Here is a 22,099-nt window from a genome sequence, read left to right as displayed (position 1 = left end):
CTTTTGAGGCAAGTCACCGGTTTGGAATTGGAAGCACGCGACACTGACCGGCAGGTCACTGGTCCCTGGCTGTACAATTGGTGCATCCCTACTTGAAAGACAAACACTAAGAGGCTTGAAAAAGATCTCACAATACTCACTTAGAAAACAAGAACAGAGGAGTCAGAGACACTCGGGGAGGAATAGCAGCTAGTTTTTCCATCAATGTTCTGCTGTATACGGAGAGCAGTACTGGCATCAGTAGGAGGGACTTATTGGGGCAAGTACATGCTAAAATGGAGAGGCGTAACATACAAATCGTCAATAACCAGTCATTACACCTTTGTTTGCAGGGGTGGCACTTTCAGTTTCTACCTGTCTATTTACAAGAAAAGGCATCAAACAGCTTTTCTAAGACTTTCCAATGAAATTTGAATAACACCCCGTTCCTTAATGTTTCCATCAGCACCTGACAGCTCCAGCAATTGGTACACAAAGATACTGTTCTTCACTGATACTGATAAATATTCTATCGTACTTTAAGTTTCTATTTGTAGGAAAAATGTAAGAGAATTTTTGAACAGCACCAGCAAACATTTCCCGCGCACTGTAGTTCTCATCAAGCCAGACATACCCTTTGTTGGTATTTGAATGCCTCATGCTGCTCAGTGTTTTTCTGACATCTTGGTGTGTCGCCTGAAATTCAAAATGCAGTACTGCTTCCAGCGTCTCAGAGAATGGTAGGATGGGAGGAAACCGTCATCTCTGAATTGTTCCTTCTTTCACGGGCATGGCAGCCCAGTCTCTGAGTCTCTGGATGAAATATTACTTCTCCAGAACAGAAAAATGTTGAAGAAATGTTCATCTCCCTGCTGTATTTAAAGGTGATCTCTGCACTTTATTCAGATCGGACTTTAGTCGGCGTTTTGCTTTTATTCAACAGTTCACTGCAGAAACAAACAAGAAACACCAGTTAACAGAGAATGAGAAAACATGTAAAAAAAAATTTTTTTTAAAAAAAGGTTCCTGGCCAGAACTAAACCAACAAACATGGCAGTCTTGATTTGACTCCAATCACTTGACTGGTTTTTTATGCCTTTTGAGGAAAAATCTGTCTAACACTTGCTGGCAGTTTCTCTTTGGCTTTACAAAGTAGAATTCAAACCCAGAAGCAGAAACAGTGTTTTATTTCACTTCATACCACTTTACATGTACCATTTTAGAAGTAGAAGGCAAGTCCCCCAGGTGCATGTTACCTGGCCACAAAAACAATAAAATAATGAAAACTGACCTCTAGCTATTGCTATTACATATGTGAACAGTATTAAGTGACATTCATTTCATACATAATTGATCTGTTTGATCTGTCTTTAGCTACATTTTGCTGTAAAAAAAAAAAAAAAAGACATGTAAATCCTTCAGTGGCAGGTAAAGTCAGAGAAATGCAGGGGATAGGCTACAAGTAGGAGGCAGGAAAGAATACCTTAAATACGTCCGCAGCCAGGCAACCGCTGAGAGAGGAATACTTGAGCAAAGTGTGTTGAAGAGGTTGTGAACAGTTGAGCAACAGGTGTGAAGGCAGTCAGGTTATGAGCAGGAGGTCAGTGCACAGAGGCGGGCGGAAAACTCGCCGTGGACAAGTGTGTTTCAACTGGACATGGGAAACATGATGTAAGAGGAAGAGAGTCTAGGGAGAGGGTGGTGGTGAGGCAGACGTTGCCATGGCAACATTAGACAGCTACGGTATTGTTTATTCTAATGCAATGAGAGCATTTTATGTAATTTGCGCTTTGACCTGCCCTGCTATGATTGAATTACTGATCTGATGACCATCGGCTTTACTCAATACTCCCCGTCATCAACATCAGCTCTGATGAACCAGGCATTTTACATGTTTGATGCTGCCGTTACTTTTCTCTTACTGTGATGCAGCTTAATTTCCTTTATTTCTGTTGCTTTAATTAGCTCTCTTTGTCCTCAGGAAAGGCTTTCCTTTCACAGTTTTCACTTCTCACCACTATTTTCGTTAATAACTGTGCGATGTGTGAAATAGTGAAAGACTACCCACTTCTACCAACCATGGATACACGAACATCTCAATGTGTACGACAACAATAAAGGTTGTAATACCGTCATACTGAACGTGTGTTTGTATACAGAAAGGGAGGATGCATGATGTTTTAACAGAAATAATTGTGAACTCCGCATTGTGTGATGGTAATGTGTTAAAATGCGTGAATCAAGTGATCAAGTGTTTTTGCATGAATCTATTCAGACCTCAAGAGATAAACACCATACAACTTCCTTCATTTTAATGAGTGCGTTTGTTTCGTCAGGCTGAGTTATTAGCGAATTTTCATTGCATCACATTGTGTTGTCTGTGAGATACCACTTATCTGTGAAATGTCAACTTTGCATTCTGGTGATAGGGCTGGTGAAGCCGCAATAGTATCCATTGGTTTAAATAAACAAGCGCTACTGAAATAAGAGGATCAAGTGAAAGTGGCTGTCAGTCAATCCTGGGTCAGGAGAAACCACTCCTTCCCTCTGGCAGCGCCTTTGCTTTGCCCTCTGCACCCCGCGTCCGCTGAAGATCAGCAGGGAAGAGCACTGTCCTCCTCCTGCTGTGTAATCAAAGAGATGTGACACTGGTGGTTATTTTTGACAGCAGCTTACTACAAGGTAACCGTAGCCTCTTGGACAGAGAGAGCTGCTGGTCCCCATAGAGGATCATGCTGTGCACGCTAGAGTGCACACGTCCATCCACCTACTGTTGACCTGTGGTGCACTAGCTGACGGAGGCCTCTGGACTTATTGGTGAGTGACTGCCACCAGATATGGGGTCGGAAAATGGGCCATGTGACTGACAGGGAAATTGGAGACATTTGTGAATGAGGACTGGGGGCTGAAGGGGCTGTTATCGACTACTGGTCTTTCACCCACTGTAATTTGTGTTCTGAGGACGGCTACATGCTCCACAGATGCAGGAAGGGGGAGTGCCATTCGGTCATAAACTAAAGTTTGTATAAATTTGACCTTATGACAGGGCTTGACGAGAAGCTGGGCAAGTTAGTTCAAGTCATTAGAATTCATCCTGAGGGACACATGAATTTCTGAAGCTAATTTCAGAGCGATCCTGAAGAAAAGCACAAATGTCAACCTGCTGCCGGCACTAAAGCAAAGGTTAGGGCAGCACAAGAATCAGTGGGCATCATTCCTGGGTTAACACAAATCCTGCTACGAAATCACAGTACAGTCAGTCTGATGGTTATTGAGATACTTAGAACAGACACACCGTTATGGCCACACAAGAGCTAAAACTCTCGTTATATTCTGCAAACTAGGAATCCCTCTTGGAATTAGCCTAAAAATACAACGGAATAAATTATTAAACAGCCAGTGAAATCAACAAACAACTCCAAGAAATCTGAAACAAAGAAAGCAGCAAAGCACACTCTTTGTCTGTGTTTTGATTTTACTTGAAGATGAGAGTTAATGAAGGGGAGTGTTGACGGACGGTATCGATGACTGTGCATTTAACTCAGAGATCGGCTTTTATCTCAAGTCCTGGTTGATCCACTGGCAGAGCACAAAGTCCGCCATCTTGGATTTCCTCTGTCAATTTTTTTTCACCACAAAACATTTGGGATGCTTATAATCTCATTAAAATACATTTCCCACTCATACTTGAACTGGTGCATACATTTTTACCTCATTTGCGTTTACTCTATCTTATCAAGAAACATTAACACAGTGCCAAAGCCATTTGTCAGGCAACTTTGTTTTGAAGAACAAATAAAGACAACTGTCTGCAGTCACATTTAAGTGTTTCAGCACCAAGGACAACATGCAGTGTTCTCCCTGCATCCGTTCAGCATAATAGTTAGTGACAGCGGCGGTATGTCGACGCTTGTCGCCTCACCAATAGACAGGTACACCATCTCAGCTCCATGTCTCCGTTGCACAAGAATTACAAACATAAAATAAAATGACAGTCTACAGCACTGCAAGACCCATTCAAATATAAAGCTGACACAGCGGTGTATATCACTATAAGTTCTTTCAAACATAAATTAAAAAACCGCGACAAGAAGCCACACAGACAAGAAGGAAAACACTGTTAAACAACTACATCCAACTTCCTGAATAATTTCTTTGTCTAAAATCTCTCTCTTGATAAAAGGAATTTCCGATGTTTCAGTCCGTAATCGTTTTCCTTGCTCAGCCTCCTGCAGAGCGTTGCACTCTGGTTCTAGTTGATTTGTTCTTTCACTTGAACAACTTTAACAGCTTGAAAACACACCAATTACTGTTGTGAATACACATGAACAACTTTATCACACAGTCATTGTCAGGTGTCAGTCTCCCTCTGGTCCTGGTCCCTGGGCAAGTCGAACTTCCAGCCCCCAGAGTTCACTCATGATGCAAACATCTATTTAAAATAAATACAACATGATTCAGAAACTACAAGGCCAATGTCATGCCAGATAATGATTTTGGTGAATGAAAAGATGAAATCTGGCAATGTGATGTGAACAGTTTTAGTCACTAAGCTTGAACTGAAAAAAAAAGGAAAAGCAAGGACTCCCTGGGAGTGCAGGAAATGTCAACATGAAGTGATTTTCACAAAAACCCCCAATAAATGTAACAACCTTTATAGGCCGCTAGTGGCTGGTCATGTTTGGGGTGTTAATTGCATCCTTTTATCAAATTTGCTCTGATGGGTCGACTGCAACAGTTGGAATTTTTTCTGTTATGTTTTGTCTCTTTGTCTCTGTTTTTGTCTCTTTTTTTGGCTGTTTTGCTTCGAGGAGCTGTTGGTTCGAGGCACTTTTTTTTTCTCATTATTGCAATTTCTCAGGAACAGTTAGAGGGATTTTTTTTTCCCAGTTATGGCGAAAACAGGGACTCAAGGGGTACTGAAAAGATTTTCCTGGTCAAAGGTCACGACACAAAAAGATTTATGGCCATAACATAGATAATCACATGCTAATAATTATGACAGAATGGAAGAATGAAGGGATTATATTGTATTTCGTAAAGGTCAAATTGAACATGACACTATAATTTTGAGAAGAAGATGGTGGACTTTCTAGAATTAATGACGTCCTCCTCATCAAGCATATCCCCTTTCTGACAGCTCCTCTTGCATTTTTTTCAGACAGGTAATTTATTCTGTGGCAGGCTGACTAATAGGCTAATCGGAATATTCATCTCTTAACCAGAATGAATTGTAGATTAGGACATGTGTAGAGGTGAAGGACTTTAAAGAAGACATCTGAAACAGGAGCAGGTGGGAATATGAAATCCCCGACAATAGCCTGCCTTTTCACACTTGTTTTTTGTTTTTTTTTTAGTTTTGTCACTTGAATGGATGGATTGTCTCACTGTAGTTTTAGCAGGTTGTCAGCCTCACGCCTTAGTTTTCATGACATTTCGAAATATAAATCTTTATACCTCACTAGTTGGTAGTTGATAAAGGGATTGCCATTCTGCTGAAAATATCCACCAGCAGTTCAAGCAGTGTGTGTGTGTGTGTGTGTGTGTGTGTGTGTGTGTGTGTGTGTGTGTGTGTGTGTGCGTGTGTGCAATATGAAACCAAAGGACTAGGTCAGACTGCACAAGTTCCTCTCATGATAAACTTCATGCCTCAGAGACTTATGCAGACGATATGATGGTGTTACTGTGATGAGTCATGATGAGCCTTGTGTTTTGTTTGACTCTTAGCTATTGGGCAATTTTTCTCTTTCTGGCATATGATTTTAAAATCCAAGCACATGCAAGGCGCAGTCGACCGTTCTAAACCAAACAGTTTCAGCTCAATAGAGTCTTTGGAGGATTATCTCGGAGTTTTAGCTTTAATTTTGCTACTCTTCCTGGTAAATTAGAGTCTGTGATTGTAATTCCACTCACTTAGAGGGTTTAATTAGTAGTGTTGAAGTGAAATTGAGTTTAATTATTTTGTGGCATTGTCTTTCTCTTTGTATTCCCCCTTTTCACTCTCAATCTCTTTTATCTAACTCTCCCTTCCTTTTTTTTTCCAGGTGTTTGGCTCAGTGATTCAACCCCAGACCCCAGAGGAGAAGGAGGAAGCAGAAGAAAGGAGGGCCATGGGGGTGAGCCTGGGCCAGGATGTGGTTTGGCTCATGCCTTTCTTCTTCTTACTCATTATGATTATGGTGTCTCCTACCCAGAGCCAAGGATGTCCTCAACGTTGCGATTGCATTACAAAGCTCAAGACTGTTTCCTGTCATGGTAAACGTCTGACCGCGCTGCCAGATGGCATCCCAGTGGACACGAAGATCCTGGACCTAAGCGGGAATAAGCTGCGTTGGGTAGAGCATGGTGACCTGCTCCCTTATCCTCGTCTTGAAAAGCTGGACTTGAGTGAGAACATGATTACTGTCCTGGAGCCAAATGCTTTTTCTAGTCTCCAGACCCTGCAGTCACTTTCACTGAGGGGTAACCAATTAAAACTGGTCCCCATGGGGGCTTTTTCACGCCTGTCCAACCTAACTTCACTGGACCTGAGTGGGAATAAGATTGTAATTCTTTTAGACTTTACTTTCCAAGACCTGAAAAGTCTAAGGAACCTGGAGGTTGGAGATAATGATCTGGTTTATATCTCTAACAAGGCTTTTTTGGGTCTAGTGGGACTGAGAGAGCTGACCATTGAGAGGTGTAACCTGACTTCTGTGTCCAGCCAGTCTTTGTCTTACCTGCATAATTTGGTAACTCTACGGCTTCGCTACCTCAGCATATCCGCCTTAGAGGACCAGAACTTCCGGAAACTGGGAAACCTGAGGGGCCTAGAGATTGCTCACTGGCCCTTTTTGGAGTACATTTCCCCTCACAGCCTGCAGGGGCTTAACCTGTCTTGGTTGTCTATCACACACACCAACATCACCTCTGTGCCCACTTCTGCCCTACGAAGCCTGGCCCACCTCACCAGCCTCAACCTCTCCTACAATCCTATATCTGTCTTGGAGTCCTGGGCGCTACGGGACCTTGTGAGGCTGAAGGAGCTGCATCTGGTCAACACCAACCTAGTGACAGTGCAGCCTTATGCTCTAGGTGGTCTTAGGCAAATTCGCCTTCTTAACCTCTCCACTAACAGCCTGGTGACCCTTGAGGAGGGAGCTTTTCAATCTGTCAACACTCTGGAGACGCTGCGTTTGGATGGGAACCCTCTTGCCTGCGACTGCCGTCTGCTCTGGATCCTTCAACGCAGGAAGACACTTAATTTCGATGGTGCTTCTCCGGTGTGCATGACTCCTGTCGAGGTGCAGGGTCGGGCTCTTAGCGCTTTCTCAGACTCTGCTCTCTTCGACCATTTTACTTGCCAGAAGCCCAAAATTCGCAACAGGAAACTGCAACAAATATCTGCTCGCGAGGGGCAGGTAGTGTCATTCATTTGCAGAGCAGAGGGTGAGCCAACACCAGTGATATTCTGGATCTCCCCTCAGCGCCGCCGGATTACCACAAAGAGCAGTGGTCGCCTAATTGTATTACCAGAGGGTACATTAGAAATAAGGTATGCCCAGGTAACAGACAGTGGAACTTACATCTGCATTGCAAGCAATGCTGGTGGAAATGACACATATTTTGCCACACTCACGGTCAGCGGGCTGCCACTAGATGCAGCTCTTATGGCCAACCGTACATATTATGCTGGGGACCTGAATGACACAAACCTAAATGATACCAGAGTCTTTTTGAAGTTCACTCTGGACCTCAAGACAATCCTCATATCCACAGCAATGGGCTGTATCATGTTCCTGGGAGTGGTTCTCTTTTGTTTCATTCTGCTGTTTGTGTGGAGTCGCGGGAGAGGACAGCACAAAAATAACTTCTCAGTGGAATATTCTTTCAGAAAGGTGGATGGACCTGCTGCCAGTGGAGGACAGGGTGGGGCACGTAAGTTCAACATGAAAATGATTTGATTCTATAAGACAGTTTTTTTTTTTTTTTTTAGATACTTTGTTAATCCCTGCGGGGAAATTAGGACTCTGCTGTTGACCCATTTGTTGGTAGTGAACACACACACCGGAGCAACTATCATCCCGAGGAGCATTTATAACAGTTAGGTGCCTGGCTCAAGGGCATTTCAGTTGTGGGAGGAGAAAGCACTGTTCCATGCCGGCTTCTCTAACATTTAGGCCACATTATGAACTTATTATTATTGCTCCAAGATACTGTTCATGAGCAGTCTCAAACAAGGAGGTAAACCACCGGAGCAGCCCTTCATGCTTGCAAAACATTCATACAATTATTTATGAGGCATTGTAGCGAGACATTGTTTTATTATTAGTGTAAATAAGGCAAGAGAAATCCAATTTGTGTGTTTGCATTATTGTGCAGAAGAAATCTAGGTTTCAGTTTCAGATGTCTCCGAATGGTGAAAAGACTGATAAAAGACCACGCAACAAAAGCGCTCCCTCCCACCAGTCTTAAACCTCTACAAAGCTCTTGCCAACTTCCCTGCCACTTAAGAAACTCCATCCCCTTTGTCATCTGAAGACTTCGCCTCTGCTCCGTCTGAGTTGATTCAAGCTCTATATCTCATGAATACACGATACGGGGGAGTGCTCAATTAACGCCAAGGACTTGCCAAAACATATTTGAACAGTTCAAATGATATACTGCATATTTATGAGCATTTAGTCAGCTTGAAGTCTAATTTGTTGATAGCGGATTTGTAAATTAGACACTAAACGTTTTCACTCTGCAACACTGCCAAGTTGACCATAAGGCACCGTGTTACATCAATGTCAATGAGGACTGTTCCACATTACAGAGCTGCTCAAAGCTAAGTAACCTCTTATCCTACAACCCATTAAGAATGGGGCATCCACAGGTTACCTCACAATTAAAGGGCCCCGTGCACAGTTATGTGGTGACAAATCGGAACATGCACAATTATGTGAAGATGCACATTAATGAGTTCCAACATGGATTTCTACATTATTCAAGACCCCTCAGATCTGCAAATACTGGATGCTAAAGATGAATGCATGTACAGAGTTGACCCCATACTTTGAAAGACTTGTAGTATTTGTAAACTGAACCAGCTGTGGAAGTACTGTATGAGTAGGAAATGTACTGTACAAGATGTATGATATATTTTGTAATCACTGACATTGAAATCCTTGTGGTTGTTATTATTACTGTTGTGTGATCCGATTTGATCTTTCTAATGTGGTTGAAAGATTTTGTTTAATTTTCAAGTCGGTCCAGTGATAAATGAAGCTTTTGCGAGCTCACTGAATCATGCCATCAGATAGATATTGCAGCGAGACGTACCTGTTCCCTGAGCTCCCACAACAAATCAGAAAAAAAGAGCGCTTACATCAGGTTTCAGTTCACCAGCCTATTTTCGTCCGTACGTGATAGTGGGGCAGCTTGGCTGACCAGCGGGGGAAGGAGGTAAGTGGGTTTTCATAAGGACCCCGATGTGTTTGAGACATGCTGGGCCAAATGCTAATGTGATGAAGACCTTGCAGGCTGGAACAGAGGTCATCATGAAGAGAGGACAGAGAGGAGAGAGAGCCGAGATGTCCTGGGAGGACTTTGGAACTGGATAACAAACTTTTAACTATACAAGATAGCATGACGTAACATTTTGTAATTACTGAAGAGGTGTTTCTAAATGCAGTTCGAACAGCAATCAAAAGTCACATGTAACCCTTTGGAATCAAGTAATTTTTCAATTATTTATTGTGATAAATAGGAATTCCCTATTTCCACGTACAAATTGTTTATTTGTATGATGGTAAATGAAAGTTGTTGTTTTTTTTAATCAGCGAGGGACCACCAGTGTTTTTTGGTTCTACTTTGTATTCAGCAACTGTCAGAACAACATGGGCATTTGTCAGTTTTATGTTTCTATATCATCTGTCATTTTTAATTCTACTAAAATAAGCCAGTCAATAGCAACAACAGTTCATCCTGTTCATTTTTTTTATGTAATTTTAAAGAGAATGTCTAACTTCAAGGCTGATCTGTTGTTTTTTGTTGTTGTTGTTGTTGTTCTTTTTTTGTTGGGTTTTTTTTAGCACCAGGTACCCGCTCATCCTGCTGAGCGCCAACACTCCAAACATTGTTGTCGTGCTGCTCTCTGTTGGCCATTAATGGTACTAAACTTAAAACTTAAAAGAGCAATACCACTTTGAACTTCCCAAAAAGGCCAGTGATAATTTATGGACCTGAGTCTGTTGGAGTTTGTAGTGAAAAGTTCAAATGACAAAACATACTCAGCCAGCGTCTCCTCCATCTTCTGCAGAATAAAATGAGGAAGTTCTACTGTAAATCATTTTGTGTTTCTGTTGACCAACATACGACACAAAAATCCCAAACTAAATATAAAGTCATGTGACGGTGTTATACGTGATGAACCGTGCATATTTTCACGGGCTAATTTGACACCACTTGTAACTCCTAACATTTTAAAAATGTATACAGCATTTCTTCTGGTCTGCTGCCGAAAATCCATCTTGTAAATATCGAAACCATTGTGTTTGGAAACTGTGCTACTGTTTTGTATTGTATTGTTTTATAAAAATGAAGCACACTTTATAAAGCATGCTATGCTATACCTGCTACAATGATGTCTTGTCTACTGTCCCATTTTTATAGCAGCTATCTGGTCAGCCTACCCCAATGATGTGGCTAAAGAGTCAACAATATATCTGTGACCCTGTCACTGTGAAATGTTTTGTTTAATTTTTACATGAATGAGTTTTCCTTGGAGTTTGTCCATTTTCAATACGTCGTCAGACAAATTGATGTGCTGTCACCGATGAAAGATTTGCTGGTTGGAAGAAACAATTTTCCTGTCATAATTCACTTTAGTTAAAGATACAGGTAGCCTGCTTCTTCATGTGAGATTTTATTGTTAATTTATAATGCATCATCAAAACACAAATAAAAAAAGACTTTTTGTGAGCAGATTAAAAAGTCATTGCATTGACTTTTTTTTTACGCTGTTGTTTCTAGAGCTCAGCTGCGAAACGATCCAGAGGAGGATCAGGGCAGATCAAGAAGAATATTTTCCCCAGCCTATGCTTTTAATCATGTGTTCCACTTTCAGAACACCCTTGATTGTTTCTTTTCCTCAAAGGTCGTTGAAACTGCACACATTCACTTTAGACACGTCGCAAATTGAAGAGAAAATGGAGAGGCTTAAAAAGGTTATTGATTCTCATATCCGCTGTTCTGCTGGATGCTATGGTGACATCCACACCAATGGGTTTTCACTTAACGGGAGTTTACTAGTGGTGCACTGCAGAATTCGTGCGTAATTCTGAATGGCTCGAAAACCGGGCTACCTTGTGCTCTGTTGGGACCAGAGCCATTCGAAGATCATCAGAGACATTCCGTTGAAGCTAAAAACACTGATTGCTAATGGACGCTATCCTTAATTCACATAGTAGACCTGAATACAGTGAACTCTAGAACAAATGGCCCCTATGTACTCGGAGTAAGCCGGCATGATGTCTAAATATTTGATATACATTCTTATTGCCTAAGTCATTTTTGGTGCCAAAAACAACTCCTTATTATGTTTTGTCTCCAGTTTTTTGTTTTCTGAACAACTTGGGGGAAAAAATTACTTGAGCGATCGTTCTAAGAGGGCAAGGATATGCATGTTACTTTTAACATTGCTTGCTGCCCTAACTTCATACTAACTGTAATTGCGCCATTGCAGGCTTCCAGGGTTATGACTGCTGTACAACTTTGAAATGAGGATCTAATGGCGCAGTCTATCTCGCTCCTGTTTCCCTTAAAACACTATGCTGACGATGGTGTGGACCTACACCAAAACCCACATGAAACACGAAGTTGAAATCTGCTATTTTATTTTGTCACAGGCGCAGAAGAAAAGTGAGAGCCTTGTTTCACACTTGCATTAGCTGCCTCATTTGGACAAGAATGTAAAATTGCAACAACAACCTCACTTCAAGCTACAATTCCGTAGCAGTATTAGCATTAGCTGACAGTCTGGCCCACGCAACCTCGCACGCCTGCGTACTGAAGCCTGCGTACTGACGCCTGCGTACTGCGTACTGACTTCAAGGCGGTGTTTAAGATCAGGAGACGAATGACTTGCAACGAGAACTAACCAATCAGAAGCAGGCTAGGGCGTGTCTGCGCAGAATGCGAGGAGGAGAAAAAAAACGCATCTCACGCAACCCAACGCGTCAGAAGTATCAGAAAATGTACGCACTGATCCATCACACTGGGCATGCGCATGCTGGCGGATGTTTGTTTTACGGAACTGACAAAGTGATGGTAGGAACTGTTTTGATGTAAGGTGACCCTGGGATGGTGGCGACGGCCTTACAGACCTGTCTCATGATAACCGGGACAACTTGTGGATTTGCTCAAGTCAGGTAATTTAATAGTAGGCCAACTTTACCCTGACTAGGTGACCTTTTTTCAGTTGTTTGTTGTGTAAATATGGATGTGAAATAGCGAAATTAGGATCAATATGAACTTTAAAATTTTACAAATGAACCTTTTTTATTTCAAACTTCCTTTTCCGTCTGTCTTTGGACATAATATTTACCAGTGTGACTTGACGTACTTTTACATACTTTTTTCACATACTATTTTCACATAAATCTTTTTTTTCTCTTCAGAATTAAAATGGGGCTGCAGCATTCTCAAGTTTGGGAATGTCTGGACACAAAGAACTCTGTTGGCTTAAAAAAGAGACAGAGAATCAAACAACTGTACTGCAGACACACTCTCCTACATGAAATGATCCGTCTGACAGTTATTGTCTCGGTAGGGAGGAGGTTCTTTCTCCACTTGAGCTGATTTTGTTAGACGAGACAGGGACGACACCCCTGGGACCTGCTGCTCAAGCTCATTTGACACAACTCTTGCAGGAGTGGGCTTCAAAAGAGATGTTCCAGGATAGGATGAATGGAAGGGCAGGAAACTTTGAGATCCGACAAGAGATGTGAGGAGGTCTGAGCTACCAGGTGTGTTTGAATATGAATGGAGGGCATATGCAGGTATGAGTACAGGGTGATGCTGCTGATGACCAGGCATGATGGAGGGCTCCCCCCCAGCCAAGAAGTAGTTCCTATGCAGATACTGATAGTGAGTGCTGTTGAGATGTTGCATTTGACTGCTCTGATAGGCTGCAGCATTGAGCATGCCGAAGCTGACCTTCAGGGCCACCAATTCAGCACAAAGCCTGGCATTCTCTTCTTTCAGAGCCATGACATGACACTCCAACACATAGTCACTCATCCTCCTCCTTTCCCTCGAACGCTTGGCGGCTTCGTTGTTCTTACGACGTTTCTCCCAGTATTGGACATCTTTCTTCTCTTCAGGTATGAACTCTCTCTTCCGTCGTCCCTTCTGTATCACTACGGTGTCCATTCTTAAAACGTGGCTTTCTTGGCCTCCGTGAAGGGGCTGTGTCATGGAGTTCATAGTGGAAGATTGACAACAACCAACAGAGACCTGGAATTAAGACACAAAGATCAGTAATGTGAGTAATGAAGGTACCTGAAGTCTGTTTAATTGTGACCAATGAGTCCTCTTGTTTATCAAGACACATCCATCCATCCATCCATTTTCTACTGCTTATCCTGTTAAGGGTCATGGGGGGGGCTGGAGCCTATCCCAGCGGCTGTCGGGTGAGAGGTGGGGTTCACCCTGGACAGGTCACCAGTCCATCACAGGGCCAACACATAGAGACAGACAATCATTCACACTCACAGTCACACCTACGGTCAATTAAGATTATGGATTAAAGCAAATAAATGCATTTCCTAAAAGGATTTTAAAAAAGACAGTTTTAAGAAAAAGCACAAATCAGGAACATTTAGATTAAACAAATATGTGTGTTTCACCAGTGTTGACTGAGACGTGACAGTAGCGAGGAACTCTGATGAGCGTAGATGACTTGACCCACAGTTTAATTGCTCCAACATGTTCCCCCTGTCACACAAATTAGCCGACACTGGCAGAGTCCTTCCCTCAACGTTAAAAAAAAGGTCTGCAAATTTGCAGGACGTGCAAGTGAGGGTCAGTGGCGCTGTCTCAAGAACTCGGTCACAAAATGCGATGATTCAGTTGCAATCTGGAGCCCTGTTGGTCCGTGTTTGTCTACTGAGTTGCAGCTGTTTTATCTCATCTTATTCTGTTGCTGTGATACATGTATCTTATGATGATAAATGCTCTGTTTGCTCTGTTGTTGTTTTTTCACTGCAGATTTCAATTCAGGCTTCTATGGCACTGGTGTTTGCCTACTTTTCAGCATGCATAAGTGGACTGTATTTGCTTTGCAAATGTACATTTCCACATTTCTTTCTCTTTCTCTTTCTCTCTCTCTCTCTCTCTCTCTCTCTCTCACACACACACACACACACACACACACACACACACACACACACATACTGATGGTAGAGGCCTCCATGCAAAACGAGGTTCAGTACCTTGAAGGGGGAAGAATTCATTCAGTACTTAATGCATCTTAAGCTGACTGGTATAGAGTTGTTACATTGGTTCTGTGTAAAACTCTGGCACTGAACATGCTAATAAAGTGGTAAGTGCATATAAAGTAGTATTTACTGCATATTACACTGTATATATCAGATCCATCCATCCATCCACCCATTTTCTTCCACTTATCCTGTTAAGGGTCGTGGGGGTGGGGTGGGGGGGTGGAGCCTATCCCAGCAGACTTTGGGCGAGAGGCGGGGTTCACCCTGGACAGGTCACCAGTCCATCACAGGACCAACACATACAGACAGACAATCATTCACACTCACAGTCACACCTACGGTCAATTTAGAGTATCAATCAGCCTCGTCCCCTCTTGATGTGTTTGGACTGTGGGAGGAAGCTGGAGTACCAGAGAGAACCCACACAGGAACAGGGAGAACATGGAGACTCCACACAGAAAGATCCCGTGCTGGAGCCGGGACTCAAACCTGGAACCTTCTTGCTGTGAGGCGACAGTGTTAACCACTGTACTATTGTTTCCCCTGTATCAGATCTCATACATTATTTCAAAATCCGGATTTTTTTGTCGTAGGTTGTTGTATTTTTTTAAGGGACAGAAACTATTACTTTTTTGGTTATGGATTAATCTGCTCATTACTGTCTTCATTGGTTGAATGATAGTCTGGAGATGGTAAGAAATAGGTTTGCGATCCCCCAGGATTCATTTGACACCTTCTACAGTGTTTGTTTTATCCAACCAATGGTACAAAACTTAAATTTAACTTCGTAAAATTAAATAATTATCATTTTTATTATTATTTAGACTGCCTTCTGTGATAGGATGTAGATATGAACTTTCAGTCTGATATGGTTAAGAGGTTAAAAAGTATTATAGTGAAAGAACAAGCAGCAAATATTCACCCATGAAGCTGGAACCATGAAATGTTTTGTCATGGAAAATGGTCCCAGTTGAATATTCTTTCCACTGACCATCTCATTCTAGATGTTCGCTTTATTGCAAAATCGCTGTTTGTTGAGCCTGATAACATTTTTGAAACTTTTAAATCAATCTCGTGAATGGAAACGTAGAATGTTGCCCCGTGACACGTAGCAGAGGAGTAAAGAGTAACATGACCTTAAGATGAAGTGCTGATACCTCAGACATGTTTGACAATGAAAAAATGGTTTGACAAAGATTCATTTAGTTCAATTTGCCTTTCTCTCTTCCTCTTTAACAGACTTGTCCATCTAATCACCACTTCCTCTTCTCTATCTCCTTTATTTACTCGCCTCACTTTATTCTTGCTCTTGTGGGGAGGACAAAGCAGCCAGTGAAGAAACAGAACAGACCTTTTTTTTTTTAAAATTGACAGTTGTGAGGTTTGTGCTGGCAGTTTTTCATGAATTCACCTTTGTTCACGTGGGTTTTCTGGGTGAGCGCAATAGAAGCTGTGCAAGAATGTTGAACATTATATCAAAACCACAGCGGGCCCCTCGTTGGCACTCTCATACACAGAAACACACTCACACACTGGGTCAGCACACCCACTTTTAACCCATTGATGCCCCCCTCACAGCTCATTCTGGTACACAACATTATGGTTGATATATAACTTGTAAACAATTGTCATTTTATTTGATTCCAGCAGATGAATTGGACTCCATGAGCTACAAAATAAACTGTCGCTCATGATGTCACGCACGAGGAACTGAAGCGCTCACTTAAGCACAAGCCATAATGGATACTCAGTCTGTCGCCTCAAAAAAATACCATACAGAATCCTGTTGAGTTGGAAGTTCTTACTCGTTTCTGCCGTTCTCTTCTAGTCGTTTTTATAGCATACCAGTGTGAGCAAGGCATCAAAACAAAAGGTTCACGGAGGGTGGCGGTAAGACGGTTACATTTGGTTAAATGATATTTAGGCCTATGTAGAGACAGAACGTGTAGACCCTTAAGATGTGCTGGTATGTCTGTGTACACCTGCATACTTGCATGTGACTGAAAAATAAAGCATCTATACACAACCCCAAAAAAGCGCCAGCAGGAAGTGAGAGAACAATAATCATAGAGAGACACAGAAAAAGAGGCGCAGCAGTGAGGTTCCTGAGCGAAATCTCTCTTGAGGCTGAAGCTGCTCACTCCTCGGCTGCACATTTGCACCTGCCTCTATATCGACTAAGTATAGCAGCCTACTTTTCAGTAAGGAACTCTCGAACTTCTTCTTTTGCCGTCTATCCGTTTTCTCACGTTCAGACATCTGTTGTTGTGCTGCTGTGCAGAGTGCAAGGGTTGCCTGCCCCGACTCTCTGTCAGCTTGACTGAATATGTTTGGACACACAAGGAATTTTAATTCTGGTTTCTAGATGCGATTGTACAAGAGGAGGAACGGCCTAATGAGCACAGCAAGCTGACTGAGATAAGCAGACAAAAACACCGCACAATTGCTTAAAGGCCAGAAGGTTAACAAAACGTAAAGCAAAAAAGATGTGTGGATAAATACATAAATTAATAATATATATTCACATGTACGTATGTGTGTACGTATATGTACATATATGTGTTCATATGTATATACACTCATATATGTGTATATGCGTGTATGTATGTTTATATATACACTTGACATCGAGAGAGGTGAGTTACAACCTGGAAGGGTCGCCAGTCCGTCGCAGGGTAAATCCATTGTGGTGCTTTTCAATTCTCATCAATCAACTATTGATATTTTGAAGTTGATGAATGAGATATGTGAACGTAATTAATTGTGTGAAGACAGACTTTGTGGTCTCAACAAATACTGCATCATTGTTCAGAAAAGTCAATATTTAGCAATTCTGCCCTTTACCTGCTTCCCTGGATGCGAGTAGGTCATCACGAATAACTCTTGAAGTCCATTTCTGTCATGACCGGCGGCCAAACTGAACTAGTAACATTGTTGACGTACAGATTCCTGTCACCTCAGTTCACGCATCTTTTAAACTTACGTTGGTGAAGTAAGAGTGAAGGAACGTCTTCTGTAGGGAATAAAGTACTGGCTTTCACAGCATTCATCCCAAGGTGGTACAAATAAATGAGCCATAGGAACGGGACTACTTTCCTTTCACTCCTTATACATCGAAAATAATACTGACTTTGTGTGAAACGTCAGCTAATATCGGAACAGTTACATCATTGTGAAAAGAGGGGGGGAGGGGAATCCCATCTTCTCATCCTCTGTTCAGAGATTATGGCGTAATGATGACGTGAATGACACGTAAAAACATTTAAAAGATCACTTTCCAGATTTTTTTTCCAAAAGCTTCAATAACCTTAATAATTACACATTGCAGGTAAAGTGTGACTGAGTTGAGAATGGTTTAGCGTTTTAAAATGATAAAAATATCAATTTATTGCTGAATCGAGGTTAAAAGAAGAATAAGAAAGAGTGGATGCGTCGTATCTCCTGTGCCATCCTCATGTTTAGCGTGGACCAGATCGAGTATATGATTCACTTCTTTTCTCACTGGGCGACCAAGCAGACAAAAACCACAAAATACACAACAACTTATTAAAACGAACAGGGATTTTAATTTTCTTATTTAGACCAACTCTGTATCTCTTGCTCCGCTGACTCAGCTCTTTCATGGCTTACTGAACATCTTTTTTCTGAAACATTCTTTAATTGTTTTATCCATCTCTTCCATGTAGGAGAGAATATCTAGAAACACCTTCTAGTACGGCTTGAATCTGAGCACCTCAAGCTAGAACCACCGTATTCATCCGGATGCATTCTGACGGAATTAAAAGCCGATCCTGCACGTTTTACTTTTGAGCACAGCCCTGCCTCTCAAAACGAAGATGTCTCCCTTCGATCAATCACTCTAATAATAAACAATGTGCATAAACTTTTTAAAATGTCCTTTCCTTCTTACCAGAATTGAAAAATAAACGCATAAAAGCCATTTCCAGCGTCTGTTATCACATGTAACATCTACATCTGTCCAATCGATATGAAGCAAGGGCCTCGAAAATATTCGCAGCACCTCTCCATGTAAACCAGTGGCCTCCAGAATAATGATTCAAATTAATCCACCTTCTAAAACTGCTTCAATAAAAACAGAACATTATGACTCTCGGGAAGGAAAGGGTTAGATCTTTTATCTAAAGGAGTACCTAATGAAGTAGAGAGCAAGTGTTATGTAAAATATAACACATTGAAAAGCAAAGTTAATCTCCAATCGTACAAATTATTGGTAGGTTTGGTTGGTTGGTTTTACTGTAGAAAGACATAATCCTGTATTTTAAGGAACTGTTGTGCTTCCTCAATTCTAGCCACATAGCACGGTAAAATTTTCTGATTTTCATCTGATATTGAATCTCATAGGTGATCAGTTAGTGGCTCCTAAGTTTTACATTTAGAGTTAACCAGCGTCGGATGTTTCGCTTTGCTGAACGTGAGATAATCGAGTGAGCATGAAAAAAGTGATCATTTCTTGGCAATTTGACACGACTACCATTTCTTTCCCAAACCGTTTAAGGTGTGAAAAAAGCTCGAGGTCTTACCTTCAACTGTTACGTGCGCGAATGTCTACGACCACCAAGGCGACAGCAACCTAATTCAAAAACCTGTCTGTCTCTCAACGCCAGGACTGATATTCAACTTAGGGCGCCGAAGTCTCCTCTGAGACTGCGTCGTGCTACTGGTGTTCATCTCAGCAGAGGGGGGGTCCGCTATGTTGCCCTACCCTGACACCTCTCCCTCTCTGACTGTTGGTGTTATTTTTGTCCTTATTTCAAACTGTCCACCCTCTGTCGTCACATAAAACATGTCTGACTGTCCCTTCTTATACTCCACAGTGTTGTGGTGTTGGTTCACCCACACTCTGGTATGGTAATTTCTCCAATAAAAATAAATCCAGCACCCAGAGGTAGAGTGGTGTCACTTGAGGGTGAGTTCTTAGAGTTAAGTTCCTAAAAGACATTTCACATTGCAGACACTCAACAGGCGTGCGCCCTGCCAGAACAGAAACCAGAATGCTGCAGTAGTTGTAATTCAAGTACTATAACAAGTACCACACTCTTTGTCCAGATACAGTAAGTACAGAACTGACTTGTTCTTCTAGAGTGAAAGTTCACCTTTCAGACACTCATAGAGAGTTTTTTTTTCAAAGCTCATAGTTGAGGCATGATGATCTCCTTTTTGCACAAAAGGGATCTTTTCAGAACATACACTGGAGAGTACGATACATTAACTTTGTAACCATAAATACGACCTCTTTCTGTGACCATACGTCTCACCACGACACCCGTATCTACGTATAGCTCCTGTCACGTGTAGACGAGTAAGATTTTTACTTCCTGTGTGATGTACTTAAGCCTTTATTGTTGGAAAATTTGAACCAGAGGGACAAATGATGTTGTGTTGTTGTATTTTGGCCAAGCCGATGTTGTGTAACTAAGCCAGAGTACTAAGGAATACGTGTCTGTAAATTCTTAGTTCTTTTAATCCAAATGTCAGTCAGTTGATAAGATCACTTTAAATGTATTGTCATCCGATCTTAACCTTTTTCTAATTTTTGAAGTGGGTGATCAGGGTTTAAGGGTTGAATGAGCTGATATTTTTGGACATCCAGCTGTTGTGTTGATGTTAGTTTTCATGTTAAAATTAAACAATGCAATGCAATTGAGCACTGGACAGCAAAACACTTCATGTAGATCTTGCGTTCTGTATTAATCTGTTCATTTTATGCCTGCGCACATAATGTGTAACATGCTAAGCACTTTATGCAGAGGATGTCAGTACCTTATCGACTTACAGTATAACATGGAAAGAAATGATAGGGATTAAAAATGTCACATCAATGTATGAGATTGTTTTGAAAGAAATTGTTATTCAAAATCAAGAGAAATGCTATATGAATGGAAGATATTTTTACTTGATTTATTCTGCATCAGCTTTTATTACCTTTCTTCCGTAGAATCCTGATAAGAACGCAATATACTAAAAACAAAACCAAAAAAAAAAAAAAAATCAGTTATATTTGATATGCAACCTCCTGACATGGGCGAGTCCATTGTGTTGTAGCGCCCTCTGCTGGATGACCTGGGAACACCGACTGAGACGATTACCTGGCGCGAGATATGAGATAATAACCGGGAGAAATAATAATAATAATAATATTATAATAATAATAATAATAATAATAATAACAATAATAATAATAATAATAATAATAATAATAATAATAATAATAAAGAAATAGTATTATATAAATAAGAATTTTTTTTAAACAGTATCTATGGTTACAGGAAAGAACTCCAAAAAATGAACTAAGAAACTGTTAGAAACTTTTCAAAACGACTTGATTGCGTTTATTATTTGACGCTGCTCTGATAATAAGTGGTCGAGAAGTTTCACATCTTTGTTTCACAACGATGAAATGTAAGAGTGAACGCGTTCAGACGTTCACACCAAAGCGTCATAAAGACGCGTCATGAGATTGGCTAACATGCTCTGCCAAAACGATTCGAATTTCTTGTGGTTCTGTCAAAATTCCCTTCGGGTTTATTCAGTCTTTCGCAACTATTGATATTAAGGGTGTAACCTAAAGCACTCGCATCCACTTATTACTAAAAACAGCTTTAAAAAACTAGTTTCAGATTCAAATATTTAGTCAACCAAATTGGCTGCTGAGCCCTACAGATCAGTCAGAGAGAGCCGTACCCCTGCAGGAAAGTGGTTCAAGGTTTGGTTGTCGTATGAGGGGGAACTGACCGACGCGCACCCGGTTTTGATGGCTCAGTCGCCGTTGGTTTACCCCGCAGATCAACGGTAAGATGCACAAACACCACATCTTCACCTCTTTTCTGATTTTTTTTTAAATTTTTTATAACCCATTATCCTTAAGTCCCGGGCAAATTGTTTCTGAAAAAAAAAATAAAGGACGAGAAGAAGTTGCATATGTTGAAACTCTCGTGTTTAACACTTGGAACTTGATTTCTTCTCTGTAGTTTTATTTTAGCCTGTAGCAGAAACGTGACAGAACATTAACACTGCCCATTAAGATCAAGAGCATATGGTAGCAGTACTTAAGCATCTTTAATCTTTATAACGTATTTTATTAAATTGTAATGGACAGAACATGTCAGGGAACATTTGCGTGACACCCCTGTGAGGTCGGATTTCTGATTCTTAAGGGGCCAGGCATGGAGACCTCCACCAAGGCGGCAGCAGGTATTTGGGTGAGTTATGTAGGTTAGACCCCAGCCTGGGAGGTTGGTAGGAGACGATGGAGGCCTGGTGGTGGTGGAGGAGTGCGTCAGCTGTAGGTGGGTAGTAGGAGGAGGGATGGGAGGATGAACCCGTGGAGAGGTCGTGACTGGAGGAGACCCACTGAAGCTGCTGCTGGACCTCCGCTCCTCGGGGCCCAGTGAGGGGAAACATGGCATGATTATCACAAAGATGACGAGCAACACCCCCCAAATATGGAATATTTGCCTCACAGAAGGAGCCCTCTGTTTCTTGATTCTCCACACCCAGGACGGAGGCTGGGTTGCTCATGCCGCAGACCCCTGCCCGGAGGAAGGCTTCATTGTGGGGCCACGCAGCAGAGGCGGCGCTGCTGTATGCTCTTTGCCTATGGTACTCCAGCAGAGCCCTCAGACACGTGTTCTCCC

General features: G+C 41.7%; 2 protein-coding genes across 3 annotated transcripts in view; one reads left to right on the top strand and one right to left on the bottom strand.

The window, feature by feature from the left end:
- lingo3a (leucine rich repeat and Ig domain containing 3a) overlaps positions 1-10,908 on the top strand; it is a 47,137-nt gene extending 36,229 nt beyond the window's left edge. Inside the window, exons 4-5 of one of the 2 annotated variants that reach the window (XM_086224542.1) lie at positions 6,024-6,095; positions 6,174-10,908. In XM_086224542.1, the coding sequence (XP_086080668.1) occupies positions 6,090-6,095; positions 6,174-7,922 (1,755 nt within the window). In that variant the 5' untranslated portion in view covers positions 6,024-6,089 and the 3' untranslated portion in view covers positions 7,923-10,908. Of the gene's footprint in view, positions 1-6,023 lie in introns of both variants that reach the window. The other variant, XM_086224541.1, reaches the window with a different exon arrangement.
- A 1,623-nt stretch (positions 10,909-12,531) lies between these two features.
- LOC147249994 (nuclear factor interleukin-3-regulated protein-like) lies at positions 12,532-17,497 on the bottom strand. Its single transcript, XM_086224701.1, has 2 exons — positions 17,289-17,497; positions 12,532-13,458 (listed from the first exon to the last, which is right to left on the bottom strand). Exons 1-2 carry the CDS (start codon positions 17,313-17,315, stop codon positions 12,733-12,735), a joined length of 753 nt encoding a protein of 250 aa, XP_086080827.1. The 5' UTR covers positions 17,316-17,497; the 3' UTR covers positions 12,532-12,732.
- Between the last annotated feature and the right edge of the window lie 4,602 nt (positions 17,498-22,099).

Source organism: Aulostomus chinensis, chromosome 14 (genome assembly GCF_037954235.1).
Source record: "Aulostomus chinensis isolate RoL2024-O1b breed Wild chromosome 14, RoL_Achi_v1.0, whole genome shotgun sequence".
Taxonomy (NCBI): domain Eukaryota; kingdom Metazoa; phylum Chordata; class Actinopteri; order Syngnathiformes; family Aulostomidae; genus Aulostomus; species Aulostomus chinensis.
Note: the sequence above shows the minus strand (reverse complement) of the source record. Positions and strands in the feature narration are given on the sequence as shown.

What these genes read in the sequence shown, in the direction of transcription:
- LOC147249994 (XM_086224701.1), bottom strand. Translation starts at nt 17,315, where the DNA reads ATGACCTACTCGCATCCAGGGAAGCAG. An exon ending in ACTCGCATCCAGGGAAGCAG is followed by an intron (nt 13,459 to 17,288) that starts GTAAAGGGCAGA and finishes TCTTAATTCCAG; the next exon opens with GTCTCTGTTGGTTGTTGTCA.